Genomic DNA, 20,912 nt, shown 5'->3' with positions numbered 1-20,912 from the left:
GAACAGACTGCTCCAGCGCGGGTCCCCCATGGGGTCACCAGTCCTGCCAGCAAACCTGCTCCAGTGTGGGCTCCTCTGCATAGGGTCACAGGTCCTGCCAGGAGCCTGCTCCAGTGCGAGCTGTCCACGGAGTCATAGCCTCCTTCGGGCATCCACCTGCTCCGGCGTGGGGTCCTCCACAGGCTGCAGGTGGATACCTACTCTACTGTTAACCTCCATGGGCTGCAGGGGAATCTCTGCTCCGGCGCCTGGAGCACCTCCTCCCCCTCCTTCTTCACTGACCTTGGTGTCTGCAGAGCTGTTTCTCTCACATATTCTTATTCCTCTTTTCTGGCTGCTGTTGTGCAGCAGTTTTTTCCCCTTCTTAAATACATTATTCCAGAGGCGCTACCACCATCATTCCCCTTCTTAAATACATTATTCCAGAGGCACTACCACCATCATCGATTGGCTCAGCATTGGCCAGCGGCGGGTCTGTCTTAGAGCCGGCTGGCATTGGCTTGATTGGACACAGGGGAAGCTTCTAACAGCTTCTCACAGAAGCCACCCCTGCAGCCCCACCGCTACCAAAACCTTGCCACACAAACCCAATACATGAGGCCAGATCAGTAGGCCTTCCCAGCTTCAGTCTCTAAAATGTCGTCACCTCTTATTTGTCTCCATCAGCCTTCATCCTCTCCATGTGAGCACCAGCTCCAAGGAACAGGCATTGCATGGCATGATAATATTTCCACGCTGTTCTCCTTTTGCATCATGGTGTTTTGCATGTGATGTTGTTGCATCATGGTGTTACCTGGGATATTGTTGGTAACCCCGACCAGGAGTGCCGTGGAGCTGACCCAAGAATGACCAGGGAAGAGCAACCTAGAAATATGCTCAAAGGATGATGGATGGCCCTGCTCCTGATCTGAATGGTTTATAACACTGCTGGTTTTCACAGGGTGGACTAGGAGTATGGGGGGTGCCAGTGCAAGGAGAGAGACTGAGTGTGACTGTTGGAGAAGTTCTGGGCTGTGAGAAGAGAGAAGATGGGAGCTGTGCTGGGAAGGTTTTCTGCACACCCTGAGATAATACATGTTAGTGATGGTCGACCTTGGCCACCTCTGGGTTTTGGAAGTGTAGTTTAATGGCAAGCGTCTGGGTTTTCCAAAGAAACAGAAAGTAGCTCTGTGTACAAGCTGCCATCCTTTTTGGGTGGAAGGTCCTTTTTGGTGTGAGAGGGGAAGTTTGAGTACCTTCTGTTACTGTGACGTTTGTAGAAAGAGGAGAACTTTTCCTGCCTTTATTCCTAATGTTGCTCTGCCAGGGACGGCTCCACAGGCCATTGATGGGAGCACATTTAAGGTTTCTGCTGTGCCTGTGCCTTCCCAAAGGCGGTGGTGTGAGGTCTTCCTGCTCACTGGTGTCTCATCAGGCATTTTTATGTCTGGGCCTTAGGATGTGTGAGAAGGGAGGAGAAATGGATGTGACAGACTGTTTTTGCTGTGGATGCGAGTATGGCATTAAAGGAAATTTGTTTGCTGTGCTGAGAGGGTGAAACTGGAGGAGTAAAGTTCATAAATGTACATTCCCTGTGCCAGCCCCAGGACATCACTAAAGACAGTGAGTTTGGTTATTTAGGTGTAGCTCCTGTTTCTCTCTTTCCACTGCACAAACACTATTAAATTGACCCTGCTCAACTGTGTTTGAGCTTTAACCTCACTGGGAAAACACGGTCGTTTCCTTTCATGTTCCAAAATCCTGCTGTAGGTAAGGGAGGCTGGAGGTGATGTCCTCTAGATGTGGTGTGGTCTGTTGGCAGAGGGTCCAGCAGAGTCTCAGGACACACATCGCAGCTCCAACTTGCATCACTTCCACTGGGAATTTAACATGTAACCCAAGCCCAGCTGGGCAGGGGCCTTCACAGTAACATACACTTCTGGGCTTCCAAATGCTTCTTTCAGGCATAGCCCTAACTGAATTTCTTGCTTTTTTAAAATCCTGACAATGTTTTAGCAAGTCATTTACCCTTCCATTATTGCATGTGCTTGGCTGAAAGCGGGTTTTGTCAGGGCATTTTCTGTTCTGATGGGCTGTGCTGGGGGCTGAGTTTACGTCTGTTCATTTTGTAGCACTGTTGAGTACTAGTGGGTTTTAATCCCTTGCTTGTTTTGTCGTGGTCATGTAAACCCCCAAAAGCTCCCATTCGTATATGTATTTAGCACATAATTACTGATTTTTGGGCAGAAGGTCACAAGCCATATCTGCCATCAGCGAAGCCTCCCACTTCAATTTCCTGCAATCCCCGAAGATGTGGAGCTGAACAAAAAGCTGCCGCTGAGTTTGCCGACTGAAGGGATTATGTGCTCCTGCGAGCCCAGAGTTGTTTGGATTTACAGTCATGTCTTTGTCCTGGTGAAAACAGCATTGTAGTGCCAGGCAGCAGGAGATGACAATGGATGAAGTGCACAAAGAGACTCCTAAGAAACCACTCTCCACTTGAAGTTGATGCCGAACGCCAATAGTTTCTAAGATTGCAAATTGTGCTCTCTCTTCTGGTATAAAAATGGAATTCTCAACAAAAGCAAATGTCTGACTTCCCTTCTAGTAAGTATTTTTATATAGGTAAACATGTACCCCAGGACTTCTAAGCAATCCTTTATGAGGCTGATGGCAGGACAGTGAAAAACTCTGTGGTCTGCACAGAGCCTATGTAAATTCATTGAAACAGGTGCTTTTAGAAAGAGAATTTCTGTCTTCAAGTGAGAGCCGGTGCGAGCTCCCCCACCATGCAAATGCTTCAGCCTGTTGCTGGAGAGGGCTCCTACCTTGCTGGGTGTGAGCAGCTGCTCGGTGGAGCAGTGTGTGAGGAGCTGTCACCACCGCCATGCCTCTTGGCTACTGGCTGAACAGGAGATCCCTTCTCAAGCTCATTTGACATGGAATTTTAAAGCCCCTTGAGCCTTGGAACTCTGACAAGGGCTGTACCTGTCAGCAGATCCCAATCATAATCTTTCTGGTGTGAAAAATGCCCTTCCTGCCACAAGTCTGTAAGACTTGATGGTTTTGAGGGAACTGATGGAGTACTGCCTCTGCCTTGTGTGTGTGGGGCATGGGATGGAGGGGTGGATGAGTGGCAGGTGGCCCTGGGTGAGCAGGAGGCTGGGGTGGGCCTCTGCCTTGTGTGTGTGGGGCATGGGATGGAGGGGTGGATGAGTGGCAGGTGGCCCTGGGTGAGCAGGAGGCTCAGGGAGTGCTGGTTCCTGGTGCACAGGTCCTCCTCAAATCCTGCACACGGCAAAATATCACGTGCTCTGTTCTGCTGGTGTCAAGGTTGAGAAGCGAAAGAAAGTGTAGCTGAATTGTAGCACATCATCTCCCCCACAAAACACACGTGCACAGCGCATGCACGCCTCCTTTACCAGGGATGTGATGTAACATCAGATCTCATGTCCAAAGCCAGATGTATTTGGCTTTATAATGAGAGAAGCTTCCTGCAAATTCCTGGTCCATGGTGAGGCTCCTGGGCTGTACAAAAATATTCCCAAGAATACCTGAAATGAAAGCTTCCCATTGGATCCTGCTCAAAGCAACGTTCATGTTGTCCTGGCACCTCTGTCCAGTTTCCAAGCAGTGGCAGTGAGCAAGGGTGGGACAACCTCCTCAGCAGCTCATCCTGCTGGTGCTGGTTTCTCCCCTGCTGGGCTTCTCACCACTAGCAGGCTGCTCCAGTGTGTCGACCATGCACATGGGCTCTCCAACGGTGACCCAAGCAATCATGAGCAAAGTAGAGCAGCAGTATCCTGCTAACAGCTAGAAATACCGCTTTTCTGTGCTGCCAGGGCATTGCTTGCTTCACAGATAGGCCCTCCATGCTTTTGGGTACTGCTCAGCCCCACTCGAGTGTGAGCCCGTGCTGCTGGACAGGGCAGGGAGCAGGTTGGTGAGTGTCTGTGCTCCCACACGTGTTTCTTCCCTCTAGGTGGATGAGCTGAAGGCCAAGCTGGCAGCCCAAGAATTGGAGCTGAAGCAGAAGAATGATGATGCTGACAAGCTGATCCAGGTGGTGGGGGTGGAGACAGAGAAAGTGAGCAGGGAAAAGGCAATCGCCGATGAGGAGGAGCAGAAAGTGGCACTTATCACCCAGGAGGTTGAGCAGAAACAGAAGGACTGCGAGGAGGACCTGGCCAAAGCTGAGCCCGCCCTGGCAGCTGCCCAGGCCGCTCTGAACACCCTCAACAAGGTAGGCTGAAGGTTTCCATGGGAATCCAGTATCTCACCTCTGCACTGTCGGGGGGCAGTGTCATCTGATGGCCCAAGTTTTTGTACATTGTATTGACCCTCCTCCAGCTTCTTCCCAGCTGGTGCATACTTGGTCCCTGGTGTAACCTGGAGCAGCCATGAGGCTGCTCCAAGTTACCCTTTACTCAGGACCATGGAGAGCAGGAGGAACTGGAGGTGGGTGCTTCATTTGCACCTCTTCTCCACTGTTGGCTGGCTCCACTGCTTCTTGTGCTGCCCCACAAGGAAGGGAAGGTCACCTTACTGTCACCCTCCTTCAGGACCCAGGGAAGAGTGTCTCAGAGGGATCACGAGTTCTGTACCTCTGTCTTGCCGTCCCGGCAGTCTCTGGCTCAGACCTGTCTGCTAGCATGGAGGAGGACATGCAGGATAGAGGGCTGGGCTCCAGAGCAGGGGCACAGGCCAGATCTTGCTCCAGACTTTCCTGAGGCTGTTATCCCTGAGCTGTGGGGAATGAAGCTGTAGGAGGGGAGACAGGAGAGGCTGCTGGTGCTCTCAGGATGACTGGCTGTCAGCTGTCTTGAGGGTCCTGTGGCAAGGAGCGCTGTGCCCTTAGCTGGTCACAGCAAAGGTGCAGGAGGTGTTGCAGGACAGGCAGGGTTAAGCCCGAGCACCCCTTTGTTTCAGTAAGAGACAGTATAAATGCTGTTTGCTTGGGGTATTTCTGTGCAAGCGCACAATCAGCACAGCGGGAGCCCAGAACACTCCAAAATACCAACAAGGCAGATTTTACACCCAGCTACCCTGTGAGCCTTTCTCCCCAGCAGTATAGCTGGTGCTGAGAATGTTGCACAGACAGATCTCATGTGAGCCCCGCAGACCGGTGTTGGTGGGTGTGGGGCTGGCAGTTTGTGGCTGCAGCTGGCAGTGAGCATGGGTGTCCTCCGAGTTCCCGCTTGACCCATCTCCTGCTTTGGAAAGGGATCTGTGATGGGAAGGCTCACATCCCCCTCCGAGTCTGCAGCACTTTGGGGCAAGTGTCTTCCTGCAGCCCACAGCAGATGTCTTGCTTGGCCAAGGGGAAGACAAGGTGGGGGAAGAAGGATCAGAGATCCAGAGATGGGGTGGGGAGAGTTGGTGACTTCTTGGGCTCCTCTGGGCATCTTTCCCTCATGAGTTCCCTGCTGTTGTAGGGACAAAACATGGCGGCCTGAGGGTTTGGACTGATCTTCTCCAGCTATATTGGGGTGGGATTTCCCTTGTCATCTCTTTGTCCAAGACATTCCTCAGACCTTGTTGAGTGTGATGCTCAATGTCTGATACATACAGCTTGGCTCCACAGGTGCACTCATGGGGTGGCTTTTGGTTTGACACAATAAGAAATGCTGGCACAGAAGTCTCATTCCATGTTTGGGTTTATTCAGTACCAGGGCTTCTCGGGTGGGGAGAGGACCTGTTCTTCAGCAGTGTCTTTGGGCTGGGCAGGACACTGTTGCAGGTGGTGGGTAGTTGGGTACCGAGTGCAGGGTGACCTCTTGGTAGAGCCATACATTGCCGCAGACAAGGTAACTCCAAAGGAAGATACAACTGGGGAAATGTATAACCAGGAGATAAGGACTGCTCTGACTGCAGGAGACTAATTGGTTGGTTTAGGGAAGGTTTTTGGTACCTTGGAAAGTTTTTCCTCCAAGGGCGCTCCAGGAGTTCCCGTTTGGAGCCTGGCACTTTGAGATGTGCCCCAGAGACACGTACCTATCATTTATCTTGGTCTGCAGTTCATGCAACACCCTGGAGCAGCAAATTCCTGCTGCACCCAGGGCAGAGCAGTGGCCACGCACCAGGTGCAGCTAGAAAAATCAGAATTATTCCCATGGTCACAGCAAGGCATGGCTCAATCATGCCTCAAACCATGGCTCAATCATAGCCCTGTTGGGGGAAAGGAAAGCGACTCCGAGTCATGAGGAACGGGTTTTCTGTTTGATTAGCTTTCAGGAAACATGTGGCTTTGCTTCAGAGATGTGTTGCTTTGTCTCTTGTTCCTGGAAGGGAAAGGACTGTACAAAGGGAAAATATTTGTCTCTTCATTAGTTTTGGTTTCGTGCTGGAGCTGTAGAATATTTCATTAGGCAAAGATTAGGGAGATGCTGGGATTTTCTCCAGGGACCTGTAAAGCAGCAATAGCAGAGCACTGGAAGGCATGGTCTCCCTTACCTTCTGATCAGAGATGCATCAGAGAGCTTGATCTGCTTGCTGACATGAATAATCAGCAATATTTATGTGTGTATATATAGTTTCTCCCCAATTATCTAAGTCGTTTTATTTGGACATCACTGTTATATGCAACATTAATAGGGAAAACAGTGAGAAAAGCTGTCTAGTAGAATGCAGTAATAAATATATATAGTCAGGTACCAAGGAGCTCAGTAAGTATGTGGATACATGGACATTTCTGTGTCAGTGTCACCTGCTAGTTTGAAAGAAGAGCAGCCGTGTCCATTCGGACTTGTATCCTTTGCAGATAGGCTCTGTAGAGAGGGAAGCAACAGGGGATGCCTTTGCATTAATCCCAGGTGAAAGATGAGTGAGGCTGGTCAGCAGACAGCCAGTTGCCCTTGGTGGGATGAGTTTTGTAAAACACCCGACTCGCCTGGATGGGACAGCTGCTCTAAAGCCATGTGCCTCTGCCATTGCTGTGCGGGAACCGGGCTGGCACCCGGGCTGTCCGTGGCATTATGTGGAGGTGATCCGAGGTCCACACAAGAGAATGGGCCAGGGAGGTGGCCCATTGGCAAATGGCAAATTTTGCCATTTCCAGGATCAACAGGGCACTAACCCAAGGGATCAGCCTTTCCTGGCAGGCCAGAGATCCCGCATGAGATTTGCAGCTGGAGGAGAGGAGGAGAGAGGCACAGAGGAGTGCGAGCGGAGTGGAGGAGCATTAGGCAGCCATGGGTGGACCCGTTGCTCCCAGAGGGATGGAGCCATCAGGGCAAAGCAAGGCAGGGGTGGCAGTTAGCGAGGTGTTAACCTCCGGTGTGGGCATCCGCAGCAGCGGCAGCCCATCTGAATTGCCCAGTGCTTCGTGGCAGGTGACTCGTGCAATGGGGGCACGCTGCTGCCAGAGGCACTGCCGTGCTGCCGTGTGCTCGCACAGCCCCACAAATTTCCAGCCGGATGGTTTCCCATCCCCTCCTCCCTTGCCACTGGCTGCAAAGCAGTCTTGTGTTTGGTAAAGAACGCCTTAGCCCCATTAAGCCAAAGTTGCTGTTCATCATTCGTTACTGTAATCAGAGCAGCCACTGTTCACAAGACACTTCCCAAGCAATGGTAGTTATGAGTAACAAGTGCGTGTTATTTATTTTGGTATGCAAATTATTCCAGCAAAACTGAAAATACTTCACCTGATCCGTGTGTGATCAGGTGAAGGGGGCCATGCCGTGTGCATTACCTTCTCATCGGGCACAACTTAAACCCAACTTGATTTCTGTTCCTTTTTTTGTGGTGGGAGGATTATCTTCCTGGTGCTTTAAAACCTTTGGTGCCTTCAAAACCATCCATAGTCATGCTGCTCTCTGGAGGGGGCGGCCCAGCTCAGCCGGCCTTCAGCAGGATTTAGCTCTCTGTGTGTTCCTCACAATTTAAACTTTCCTTTTCCTTTTTTCCATTTGAGCCAAGAAGTGATCGCAGGCCGGCTCACATATATCATATATGAGATAATTATATATATATATAAAAAATAATTAAGGTAATTCATATATGGACCATGATGAATGACATGTGGGTTGATAGACCTAGAGATAATTATATATATATAATATATATAAAAAATAATTAAGGTAATTCATATATGGACCATGATGAATGACATGTGGGTTATGATAGACCTAGCACAGAATACCTGCAAAATAAAAAATGCAAACCCAGACCTGATAGTGAGTTTGAAAACTCGAGAAATCAGGTTTTAGAGACAAAAACACCATTTTACCTTCTAGAGTACAGTTTGTCTGCCTGCCCTGTGAGTGTGCCTGGGCACTTTCTCAGCACCCGCATCCCCTGGGCCCTACGCACTGCAGGACATGGGGCTCAGCGGATCTGATGTTTTGGCATCCTCATCTTTTTGGGAAGGTGGGAACGGGGAGATCATGGCACACAGACTCTGGGACTGCCTTCCCCTGCCAGTGGGTCTCTGCTTGACACAAAGCACTTGCCAAGAGGAGGCAGCAGCTGTCCTGAGGAGACGTCTGGGAAGTCTGTGCCTCCTTGGAAAGAAGGATGGTGCTTGGCCAGTGCTGCTCAGTCTCTGCACAAGTTACAGTGAGCAGAAGACAGTGACAATATCAAAAGCAACGAATTTCCTGTGCAATTACCTGCAAGGAATATCCCCTGGAGGTGGTCCAGAGGCATTCAAGGATGCTGTAGTGACCAGTGTTCCTGAGGCAGGTGGCACTCGCTGTCAATGTCCTATCCGGTTTCCATCCCGGGGATACTCTGGTGTGCAGAAGAAGAATTCAGAGTGATTTGTTAAAATGCAACCGATTGATGCCATCAGGGAAAAGGGCAGAGCTCCTTTTACCCGGTACCCAAGTTCATCAGTGTGGCACTCACCATGGACCTGGCTTGTCCTGTTCCCATGGTGCCAGAGTCTCTCGCAGTAAGGAAGGAAACCGTTTACCCCATGCTGCCCAGGTCTTCCTCGATCTCCTGGCCGGGACAGCATCATCTTCCCTCCCATTCAGGATAGTAATGTCACCGTTCCTGTCATGTCATGGAAGTGCTCACCTCCTAGGGAAAAAGCAACGGTACCAGCTCAGCATCCCATTTCCACTGAGATACAGGCTGTTAAACACAGGCTGCTTTGCCAGATCCCTCCCAGCCCCGCCTCAGCACCAGCCCCCAGCACACACGGGGCTGGGGAGAGACCACGTAGTACGTGCTGCTCCCGGCTGAGCTGAGCAGGGCACTCGAGACAGAGGAGGGCATGTCGGGGCGCTCGTCTGTGCTCACGGTTGGCTCCATGTCATTGAGCATGTTAATTAGAGACATTTTACGCTGGAAATGCACAGAGCTCCCAAGGGCCTGTCTCCATCAGCTTGATTATTAATAAAAGCTAAAAGCAATCAAAGACACATTTAGGAATAGATTCACAGCAGATACCTTTATCCAGAAAATGGATGCTCAAAAGTACCAGACTATCCCACCTTGCTTCCATAGACAGAAAATGATAGAAGCAGAATATCAGAGAATATAGATTAAAAACTATTCAAAACTGATAGAAACAGGAACTGACAGAAGTTCATAGATTTTTCTTAAACTGGTGTTGAAACAGCCCTTATCCTTGTTTTGACAGCAGCATGTCATCTGAGAACAGCTGATTTACCTGCGCTGGATTTTCCTATGCAAAAGCTAACTTGCATGTGCATGGAGAGAAGATTTTAGGTCTCAGCAGATCAAACCCTCAGTATCACATTGTTGTCGCAGTTGCAAGTGTGTTAGGAAACGTGTGCTTTCTCCACAGTTCAGCTTTTTTTGCTTAGGTTAAGATTCATCCCACTTAATATTAGAAGATTCATCCCACTTAATATCAGGAACTTGCTAAAACTGCCTGTGTTGGTAGTGGAGGAGGTGGGAACTCCCCCTTGGACAAGGGTGTCCCCAGAGATTAGCCGATTCTTACGGGGGGACTGCCTGTTCACCCCAATGACTGCTCTCCTGCTGAAGGTGCTTGGTTAAAGAGCCTAAATTTGGGCTGGATGGTGGCCCCATGGGAACATTGGTGCACACAAATAATTTTCAACAAGACTTTAACACATGGGTGTCTGGCTCAGGGAGTAGTTGAGCATGAAGGGAAGCTCTGCAAGGCAGTTTTAGAGGGGCTGGGGGCTATTTATAGAGGTGGTTATTTGGAAAGGTTTCCTTTTTCCTTATCCCGATCTTCTGAGAGGGCAAAAAACCTCCTGCTCCCCCAGGCAGCAGGGCTGGCAGCAGGGCAAGGGTGGGAGTCTGGGGAGGAACACTGTGCTGTGCTGGTCCCGGGTGGGTTATAAAGAGGTGGATGCAGGGAACTGAGCACATGTGCTGTAAACATACATAGCGGTGATTTAAAGGCAGCGATGTTCGGGCCAAGAGAAACCCAATTTATCAGGTCGATAGCTTGGGAGTCTGACTTTATTAGTGGCAAAGTAAAAAGCAAACCCATTCATTTTTGTCTAACAACCTTGTTTTCCCCTTTTCAGAAAAATCTGACAGAGCTGAGGTCCTTCGGGTCACCGCCTTCAGCCGTCAGCAATGTCACCGCAGCCGTGATGGTGCTGATGGCCCCGGGAGGAAAGATTCCCAAGGACAGGAGCTGGAAAGCAGCGAAAGCCTCCATGGCCAGGGTGGATGGCTTCCTGGACTCCTTGATCAAGTTCGACAAGGAGAACATCCACGAGAACTGCCTCAAAGCCCTCCAGCCCTATTTACAAGATCCCAAGTTTAAACCTGAATTTGTGACCACCAAGTCCTACGCCGCGGCCGGCCTCTGCTCCTGGGTGGTAAACATTGTGCGCTTCCATGAGGTGTACTGCGACGTGGAGCCGAAGCGGCAGGCTCTGAGCAAAGCCAACGCGGAGCTGGCGGCTGCCCAGGACAAGCTGGCTAGCATCAAGGCCAAAATTGCTGTAAGTGCTTGCCCTTTGGTGGGACCCATCACGCTAGTCACTGCCTGGGGAGAAATCTGCCACTTTGGAGAAAGCTGCTGCTCTGCACTCATGTATTTTTAAAATTTGGTAGATTGTAGTCTTTTCTATCCCTTTTATTGCTGTTTTCTATGTTTCATCTGTTCTTCTCCAGCCTTGCTTACACCTTAAGAGGAAGGCTAATTATTAATTCTTATTATTCCTACCTAATTTTTAAAATGTAATTTACCTCTACTCATGGGTCCTCAGAAAACTTGTTATCTCAAACCAGTACGTTCCCGGTGTGGTGCACAGGGGCAGGGAAGAGGAACCAGAGGCTGATTCAGAGCACTGGTAGCACAGTGCTGCGCCGGGCTGGCTCCGTGCGCTCAGTCCCTGGCGGTGGGCATGATTTGCAGGATGAAGACGCTCTAGTAGGAGTCTAATAATTTGTCAGGGCACGGCTCCCTGTTGGCATACCTTGTGCGTCATCCCTATTTAGATTTTTGCTACTTAAAAAAAAATTAAAAAAAAAATCACTGAATAGAAGAAATTACTGTGTGATTAAAAGTGCATTTCTACAGAGAGTAGCTTCTCCTTTTCCTTCGGAAAATTATCTCTATGTTAAAAGACATACTGCTTTTCTCCCCCCTTCCCTCCCTGGCCAATACCCGCTAATAGCAAAGTGTGGAAACCAGCGCGGGGGACCCCACCAGCCCGTCCCTCAGATGGCAGCACAGTGTCCCATCGCTCGCTGCTCTCCAGGTCCCTCCCGATGCAGGCAGCCACCTCCAAAACCTGCCTTTTTTTAAGGTGCTGTGGATCTGGGATCCCTCTTTGTGAGTGAAGGATCCTCTGTGGCTGTGCTTTCGTACTGACACCACAGTTCGTGCAAAATCCCCGTTAATAACCAAGGTGTGCTGTCAGCCAGGCTGACAGATTTGTCTTTAAATAAGTGACCTTGAGGTATGCACCTGGAGAGGGGCAGCACAGTCCCTCCAGCTGAGCTTGTCCGAGTACTCATCTCTTCCACCAGCACACCTTCATGTTAGAAAATACATAACTTGTTTGATGCCTCCTAGGGCTTATCATTCTTAAAATGCTTAGCATACTTTTTAACTAAGAATAATAAAAAAAAAAATAAATTTCCAGAGCTCTCCAGTAGCCCCTTCCTGCTGCAGATGAAAGGAGGGCGGGCACAGCACCTGAAGCAGGGGTGGATTTAGAGGTCTTCAGCCTCTAATTCTCCCATCTCAGATGTGAAGTACGGTGCTGGAGAACTTTTTTCATCCCTTTATGCTGCTCGTTTCCAAAGCTTTTAATGCCTGAGCTTTTCTTTTTTTTTTGGTGTTTTTTTTTTTCTTAGAAGTGGGATTTTGTTAAAGAAAATGACAATCTTTAGGGGGATTAGTGGTACTTCACTGGCATGCACTTGCAAAAGTGACTGTTTTAGGCGAGTTTTCCCCTCTGCAGATGGGTAATGATACACTGCTCAGCGTGGGGGTGGATGTGGAGGTATATCCTTGCTTATCAAGCTGGGATATCTTGGATAGCTTCACTGATGTGAGGCTGATTCATACCTGCTCACAACCAGGCCCCCAGCTGTCACATACCCATTTTTAGTAATAAAGGAGGCTATTCTGATTGTCAAAAATACTTAAGTACCTTCCCCTCTCCTTTGTCTGCCTGGGAAATAAAGTTGCTATGAATCTGGGGAGGGTAGATGTAGAAGCAACTGTATACTCACAGTTGCACCCAGATATATTTGTGTTTTACTGTAGAGTGTGTCTGGTGGGGTACTGCAGGTATGATCTGTCCTTCATAGCTCACACATACTCATTTATCATATCATGCTTGTCCAATGGGATTTTATATATATGAGCATATGTATGCACATACATCCATACGCACACAGAGACAGAAACTTTTTGTGTTATTAACTCCAAGGCAGGTCGAGGAGGGTCTGCTTTGAGTTTTCCAGTATCCTGGAGAGCTGCAGATATCCCTAATATAATCCTTTTTCATTTTCAGGTTTGTTTCTAGTGCATAGCTCAAACAGTGTTAAAGTGATTTACAAGCAGTTTAGCCTTCAGCAGGTTGCATCGGGTGCAGATAAAATCAATTATTACTTCTACTTCTCTTATCAGAAGTGAAATGCTCCAAGTGCTTGTGGGAGCCGTTGATTTGTTTTAGACCGGAGTGTGAACAGCTCTGCCCAAGCAACAGACTCTTTTTCTTTTTCTCCAGGTGTTTTGGGCCCTTTCTGCCCCTTCCCAGCCCTGAAGCACTTTGCAGCCGACCTGCACTTGAGATGGTCCCACCTAGTGCTGGTTGGGCTCCTCTGCAGGAGTGTCCCATGGCACATGCTCAGGCAGCTTTAGGAGCAGAACAACTTTTTTGACTTATTTGTCATATTCCCTTCTGGAAACAGGGTGCAGGAGGTATGTCTTGGAGATGGTTCAGGCATACCTCCAGCTGCTCCAGGGGCCCCTTGGGGATTTGAGCACAACTTGGTGAATCAGCAGAGCCTCCACTCCTCGAGGACTGGACCGAGACCAATGAGCTGCAGCATCAGGAAATATAAAATTCTGCTTTCTTAGCTGCCTTACTCATTGCTCAGCCATAGCACCAGTCATTGGTACTTGGCCATGAGGACCCCCTTTCCCAGTTTAAATTCACACCAGGGCAGAGCCCCAAATAAATTGGTTTTGTGTGTTCTTTGCCTCTGCCCTCTGCTGAGGATGTGAGTTACAAGCATGTAAAATAGCACAGCACATCACTGCTCCGTGCTGGCTCCTGATGCCACAGCACCGTGTAGGGGCTGCACCCTGGGTGTCAGCCTGGGCAGCGTGCCTTGTGGTGGAGCTTGGCCAGCCCTGCCTGCAGGGTGAATCATCTCTGGAGAAGGGTTTTCCTTAAAACTGTGCTGTTATTTTTTCCTTTGCTTCATGTGCAGCGCCTCAATGAGAACCTGGGAAAGCTCACAGCCAAGTTTGAGAAGGCCACTTCAGACAAACTCAAATGTCAGCAAGAAGCTGAAGCTACAGCATGTACCATCGCTCTTGCAAATCGACTGGTGAGTGTCAGCAGATGCAACTCTAATGGCATGAATGGGAGGTATCAGGTGCTGCTGAGATGCAAACCATGTGCACACAGTACGTTACATCCTCTAATTTTTTTTTAATATATTTCCCGCACTGCAGCAAGTTTCAGTAATGAAAATGAATTTGCATTGGCTGTTTTCATACATCAGGGTAGGCACTGCTCACATTTAAAGAGACTGGCTATACTCTCTTCACAGCTCTCATCTCCTTTTTGTTACTTAATGCATGATCAAGTACTGATGGGCCAAAACTATATGACTCAGAAATCGTATCGTAAAAACAAATACGGAATGTGCCAACAGCTTTGCAGGTTTTGAAATGACAAAAAGTTAATAGTGAAAAGCTCTAAAAAAATGGTGCATGTCCCTGTTATCAGCCCATCGGTATCTTCAAAATATGCAGCCTCCTAGTCCTCTGTGGGGGCAATGCCCTTGTCCCTGCTTCACAGATAAGAGACTGAGAGAGTGAGCTGGAGTGCATGCACTCCACTGGAGTGGAGCCCCAGCTCACATCCAATGCTGCAATTGCCCTTAATGCTTTGTATTTTGGCTTCTGCACTGGCCGTTAGCTTGGAGCGAGCCAGTTCTTCCTCCAAGCAAGGAAACAGGGCCGCAGGAGACCGTCCCATGCTTGAGCTCTGCCCTGGCAGGCGGTGGGGTTGGAGCTGGTTCTAGCAGCTGGCTCTGCTGATTCAAACTCACCCTCTAGCACATGAAGGCAGCATTGACATCTTCTTGGTGGAGACCCCCAATTTTTTCATGCTTTTAAAACATCTGATTCGCTAGACCTGCAGGGAAGGTGCAAGTAGAGGTACAGACTTCTATGGGTACAGACTTAGGCAGTGCACTCCCACACTGCTTCTGCTGCAGCTCTTGGCGTGTAAAGTGCCTGCCTTGCCCTGTTTTGGCTGTGGGATGTGTGTGCAGCTCGGCACATGGCTCCTGCCTGAGACCTGGCAAAACTCACTGAAACACATGGCCCCTTCCTTGTGGCCACGCAGCCTGATTTTGTAGCAGCACTGAAAGAAAGGCTGCTGTGCTGCCCTTCCTCCCAGGAGCAGTAGAGATGTGTTCAAACCACTCTCTCTTCCAAGAAGCTGTACCTGTATCTCCAGGAGAGTGTCCTGCTCGGTCTGCATGTATTCAGGGATGGAAATTGGTCTCAGTCTGTCTTGTTGAAGCTGCTTCTGCTGGTGAGGTGGTGGCAGCTAAGTCAGAATACAAAGGTATTTCTAGAAGTGATGCTGGATGCAGGTTTCTCTGCTTGTTTTACCAGCTCATGGCTGTGTTGGGTTGTAATTTGTATGTAAAGTATCTATTTGGATCTATCCCAATATAGCATGCAGTGATAAAGATAAAAAGATAGCCAAATGGTTAAGCTTTTTCCTTTGGACATGGAGAGTTGTGCTCAATTCTCCATTTCATACTCTCAAACCTTCTTAGGTGACCTTACCAAACTGTTTTATCCTGGATTTTCAGAGCTGTTCAGATTTCAGGTGGGTTTTCATGGGCACATGAAAAACACTGCATTTAGTGGGGCATCGAAGTCGCTCCCAAAAACTGCACGGTTCACGTGCTGCATGCTTAGGTACCGGGAAACTTCTAAAAAACCTTCATCTTTAATCTCTGTGTGCCTGCTTTGGAAAGCAGGAGTGCAGCACTGCTGTAGCACAGGCGGCTGCTTTGCAGACAAATGCAGGCAGGACTGTGGAATACTCAGATATAAGGGGTCAAAGACAAACAGCAGATAAGTCCCTTTCTATACTGATTTAGATCTCTTATGCAACCACTGTAAGAGTTTTATGCTTTCATGTTCTTCAGGTTAAATCTCACTGAATGCTTCCAAAATCTTTAATTGAAACAGGAAAGTAGCTTTTTCATTTGAAAGAGACGTTTATGTTTCTGGGGAGATTTTGCAGGATGAGTATTTCCCTGTGTCTTTCCACAGCCTAACAAAATCCTGTTTAACATGTCATGTAGAGGTAGATTGTGGCTCTGAGTCATGTGGGAGTCAGTAAACACAAAATACAAGAAGAAAATGTTTCATGAAAAAGAAACAGAAATGATGGTTTCAGTTCTTTTCATATAAATATATGTGTGTGTGTAAGTGTATGTTTTACACTGAATACAGCTTAATTTCACCTCAGTTAGTACCACTGTAACAAACAGAATATGGTTTCTTAAAGGTGCATGTTTAGCATGTGAATTCTTGGCTTAAAACATGAATCTTCATTCAGGTACAAGTGTGATATTGTGACAAGGAAAAATTGTGGAATTTGGGGGTGGTATTTTTGGCTTAGCTATATTAAAAAAATTGTCCTTGTAAAACAAAATGAGCAAATATTTTAACAAGATAGATTGCCACTAGTGATGTATGTTGCTACATGATTTTTAAAGTTCAATAATTTCCTTTAAAAGAAATTCTTTTGATTCTGAAATCAAGATAAGACATTGGAATCAAGTTTTAGAAAAACTTTCTTTGGTTGCAGTTGAGGTTTTTTGCGACGATGTATGCATCTCTCCGTGGTCCAATAGCACTGAGTTTGTGTAACGGGCAGTATAATCTCAGTGAAGCAACAGGAATATATTTTCTTTCAAGTGTGTTCTTTACCTTACTCATTAACTGGGACTACTCACAGGCTCAGGGTCAACACCTGCTTAAAAGCAATACTTGTTCATGTGCTTTGCTGGTGCGGGACTATATACTTATTTGTTAAATACCTTAGCATGTTTTTCATTGTTTAGGCACAGTCTTGATGATTTATTTTGTAAAGCAGTTTAGCTGCCTTGGCTTCAAAGCCTCCGTGTTTCTTTCCTCTTGCAATGCTTTGGATGCACTGCTGACCAGTTTTGGAAAGAAACCTTTCCCTGTCCAGGCTTCAGGAGAACCGCAGCAGGAAACTTTGAAATCTTGAAACCATTAAAGCAATTAGGAAGTGGTTATGCACAAACTGCTTTTCCCACCCCACTCTGATGTTGTGTGAATGGGAGAAACCGCGCGCAGCTCTGCCTGGTCACCAGTGGGTGACGTTGGCCACTCCAGCAGTTATTTCAGTCTCTTATACATACTTATAATGAGAACGTTAGATGACTGGGTTTCAAGTCTCTCATTGAAGCAAACTGAAAATGACAAAAGGAAAAAGGAGGATGCGTTAGAGTGCAGCCTGATCTGTGCATCAAGAGAACTACATGGAGGAGGGTGTTTTGATTTTTCTGGGCAGATAAAGGACATCACTTGGGTTTAGGTTTTCTACTTTGAGTATGATTGTTATTTTTCAGCCCTGCCAGTCCTTGCTGAGGTTTATAAGGCATTTTCATTTAGATTGAATTTGGACATCTGCTCAAGTATGGTGCATTGCCGTAGCGGGGACCATGATTAGTCATGTTTTCCCGTGCTTATGAAGGTGATGCCCAGGGAGGCTGGAAAGCAGCTTTGCTCTGCCTTTGAAAGCATGGAGAGCTTCCCCAAGCTACGTCTGTCTACGTGCATAGATGAGACAGGCTAAACATTGTTTTCTCCATAATCTGCCAATGTTTTGGCAATGTTTTCATCTTCTACCCCCCTGGCTGCTGCCAGGATGCGCTCTCCCCCAGGTTGGAACACCCTTTCCTTTCATCATTAGAGAAAAAGCAGAGCCAGGTGGAAGTAAATCTCTGTTCCTGCATCTAGGATCACACAAAACTGAAGCATCACACGACTGGCACAGTCTTTGCAGTGGTGAGGACGATGAGTGCTGGGCAATGCCCAAGATTCTGCTAGAAAAAAGCATCTTGTTTTTTATTGATCTCTAGCTGGCAAACATCATCTGCCTCACTTGCGCTGGGTAAATTTTTCAGCCTGATAGTCGCAAGCGTTGGTAACAGATAAGAGGCTGACAGCTTGGGGAAGCCAGTGTCAACCCTGGGCTTTTATAAAGCATAGAAGGATGGAGTGGGATTGTTTGCATTCGGGTTTTGTCTATGGCTTGCTGAGACATGAATACACATGTACACACGAACACACAAAACACCGTTGAGAGTCTTCTGTTGCTCCAAACAATGTACAGTCTAAAAATGAGTGCAACAGCAAACACGGGAAGAAAAACAGATATCTGGCCCATTCAGTGTCTGCTCCTGCCACGTCTCCAAATGCAAAGATTTGGAAAGAGATTTAAGTGATGTTTGGAGCTCTCCTAATGCTGCAAATAGGCTCATAAATTATCTTTCTGCTGCTCCCTCCCTCCCAGCCCTCTTAACCCTACCCAACTGTGCCAGAAAAACACTGGAAAAAATGGAAAGACATAGCAGCCCCCTTAGTAGTGCACGAGCCACCCAGACAGCGCTTCCCGCAGAGACCCTCCATGGCTGTTGTCTTGGGACTGGAGTGTAGATGGAGGGACTGTCACCTTCAGCTTTCCAGCCTGAGGCTCAGAGCAATGATTAGTTTGCTGGAAGGGTTTCATCTCTTGCTGCCACACTGAGGGCTCCAACTTCCCACTTGCATGCAACTTTTTGCAATGGAGCCAGAAACGTGTTGCACAGACAACTGCAGGCATGTGCCATCCTGCTCCTGGAGTCAATAAAGCCTCGGGACCTGCAAGCAGCGTTAGCCACTGGTGGGCAAAGTCATCCAGACTAAATCCAGAAACCGTGTCTCTCATTTCACATGGAGATGAACACAGGCTGTCGGCTCAAACTCATGCCTGGAACCGAAATCCCTGAATGAATGCCCCTTGGGCTCCTGTTTGGACCTTTAATGGGGGAGAACGTGGCTCTTGCCAGCCCAGTTACAGAGAGAGAAAGGTAACTCTGGCTTCTCATGCTACCAAGGTGCTGCAGCACACGGTGATGCATGATTACCAGGGGTCTCTGCTTACTGTGGATCATATGGCAAACAGTGGAATATGACTAGGATCAGGGATGATTTAAAAGTCTGGGCAAGGCCAGGGTTATTCCTGCTGGTGGAAATTATTAGAGTTCAATGCAACTTTTTGGGAGATGAGGAGAGAGGCACTCAGTCTCTGGGAAATCAGCTGTCTCTGCCTGTGGATGGGATACAAGCTGCAGCGTTTGTATTGTGGTTTAATAGAGACTCTGTTCACTTAGAGTTTTCATTTGGAGGTGAAATCTTATCATGCTTGCCATAAGATGGAGAGAAATGGAGTGGGGACACTGCATCCCAGGCCATGTTTGTTACATCTCCTCCCCACCCCATGGCCTGGGAACAACTTGAATTGAGACTCCGTTGGATTCCTTAAAGTACTGTGTGTCTTGGCTGGTTGCAGGACAGAGCTGCTGCTGCGAGGAGCTGCTAGCAGGCATCATAGCTGAGGGAGCACTGAGCACAGTCAGCTGTACATGCAGACAAGAACAAGTTATGTCAGTGCCAGATCCACTAGCTGTTTTTAAAGGCCTGGTTAGAAAGCACAGCTTGCAACTACTGCTGTCAAAAATGGATCACTTTTGCAGTGTATGCAAGGAACTACTTGCATCCCAACTTACTGTTGTGCGATGCACACCGTCTCCTGTGTCATCTCTGGCTTTGATCTAGAAACAGATCCTGACAGCCCTTACTGATATGCAATTTGTTTGCCATCCAAGATGTGTCACCTATGTGACTGTAGGCAGAAATATGTTCCCAGACTTTGAAACAAACAAATTTGAAGTTGTATGAAGAATACACCTAACTAAACACAAATAGCGTTGCTTTGGATTGAAAAATGAAACAGGGGGATGAAGGCAAGCCGAACTTTTACAGTGCCTTAATTTTAGTTTGGCATCTCGTGAACTTTAGATGACCTAGGGAAGATGCTCCAGGATCCAAGGGACAGGGACCAGAGAATGTCTAGAGATCTGTGCACCAGAAAAGGGAGGGTGGCTGATGGGTGGTATTTGTGAGTAGATATGTGCTAATGTGGCAGATGAAATTTAGTGATGACAAATGCAAAATAATGAATGCAGGGAAAATGAACTGTAATCATGCATTTACATTGATAGGTCCTAATTGCACTATTATCACTCACAGAAGAGCTCTTGGAGTCGTTGCAGAGTTCTCAGAAACAGCAGCGTGGCACTCGACTGGAGGAAGAAAAGCAAATTGAATATTACGAATGGGTAGGAAAAAAATCAGGAAGCAGAAGTTAAACAACCATTGTATCAGTCCGGATCTATGGTGTGCCTACATCTTGCATGCTGAACACAGTGGGGTTACCCCATCTCAGAAGGCTGTAGGCTACCTAGAAAAGATACAAAGATGTATGCAACAGTTTCCATATGTGAAGAGAGGAAATAGATTAGGACTCTTCATTTTGGAAAAGAGACGGTGTAGGGATAGATGGGACAGAAGCCTATAAAATCATGAATAGTATGCAGAAGGTGAATAGGGAATAATTGTTCACTATTTCTCAATATCAAAGAGCTAAAGGTAATCAAATGAGATGGCTTTTAATTTGCTACTTGCTAAATAAAAAGAAATTCAGTGACTTCTAGGATCTGAGGTGGAAGACACCTGGGATTTCTTTAAGATACTAAAACTGGCAGTAGTGTGTGACCCAAGCAAAGGAGAGGTGAAGAAAGAACCCCCAGAACCTAAGTGGATTAAAAAAAAAAAAATCACCTCAATAAATTAATTAGGCATATGTAGAGATTCTACAAGTATTAGGAAAATCAGATCAATAAAGATTTCTTGGTCTTAGAGGCTGTGGGAGTAGTATGAGAATTGACCTCAAGGAGGCTGGAGGAAAGACCTGTAGGTACTTCATCTGTAAAAGCTACAAAGGAAAGATGGAGGAACTGGACTTCTATGCACTGTTACTGGAGTTGAGATTAAGGATAATTTAGGTATGATCCTTAAAAATAACTGATAACTTAAAAGTAGTGTGTCGTGGTTTAACCTCAGTAAGCAACTGAGCACCACACCGCTCGCTCAGTCGGTAGAGCATGGCTGAACAGTC

The 20,912-nt window shown here is 47.5% G+C and overlaps 1 protein-coding gene across 1 annotated transcript in view; it reads left to right on the top strand.

Moving 5' to 3' along the window:
• Positions 1 to 20,912, top strand: part of DNAH9 (dynein axonemal heavy chain 9) — a 214,927-nt gene that overhangs the window by 102,795 nt on the left and 91,220 nt on the right. Inside the window, exons 49-51 of the mRNA XM_009280185.1 lie at positions 3,962 to 4,222; positions 10,455 to 10,880; positions 13,834 to 13,953. Of these exons, the coding sequence (XP_009278460.1) occupies positions 3,962 to 4,222; positions 10,455 to 10,880; positions 13,834 to 13,953 (807 nt within the window). The remainder of the gene's footprint in view (positions 1 to 3,961; positions 4,223 to 10,454; positions 10,881 to 13,833; positions 13,954 to 20,912) is intronic.

Source organism: Aptenodytes forsteri, unplaced genomic scaffold (genome assembly GCF_000699145.1).
Source record: "Aptenodytes forsteri isolate BGI_AS27 unplaced genomic scaffold, ASM69914v1 Scaffold707, whole genome shotgun sequence".
Taxonomy (NCBI): domain Eukaryota; kingdom Metazoa; phylum Chordata; class Aves; order Sphenisciformes; family Spheniscidae; genus Aptenodytes; species Aptenodytes forsteri.
This window is presented reverse-complemented; position numbering and strand designations above follow the sequence as displayed.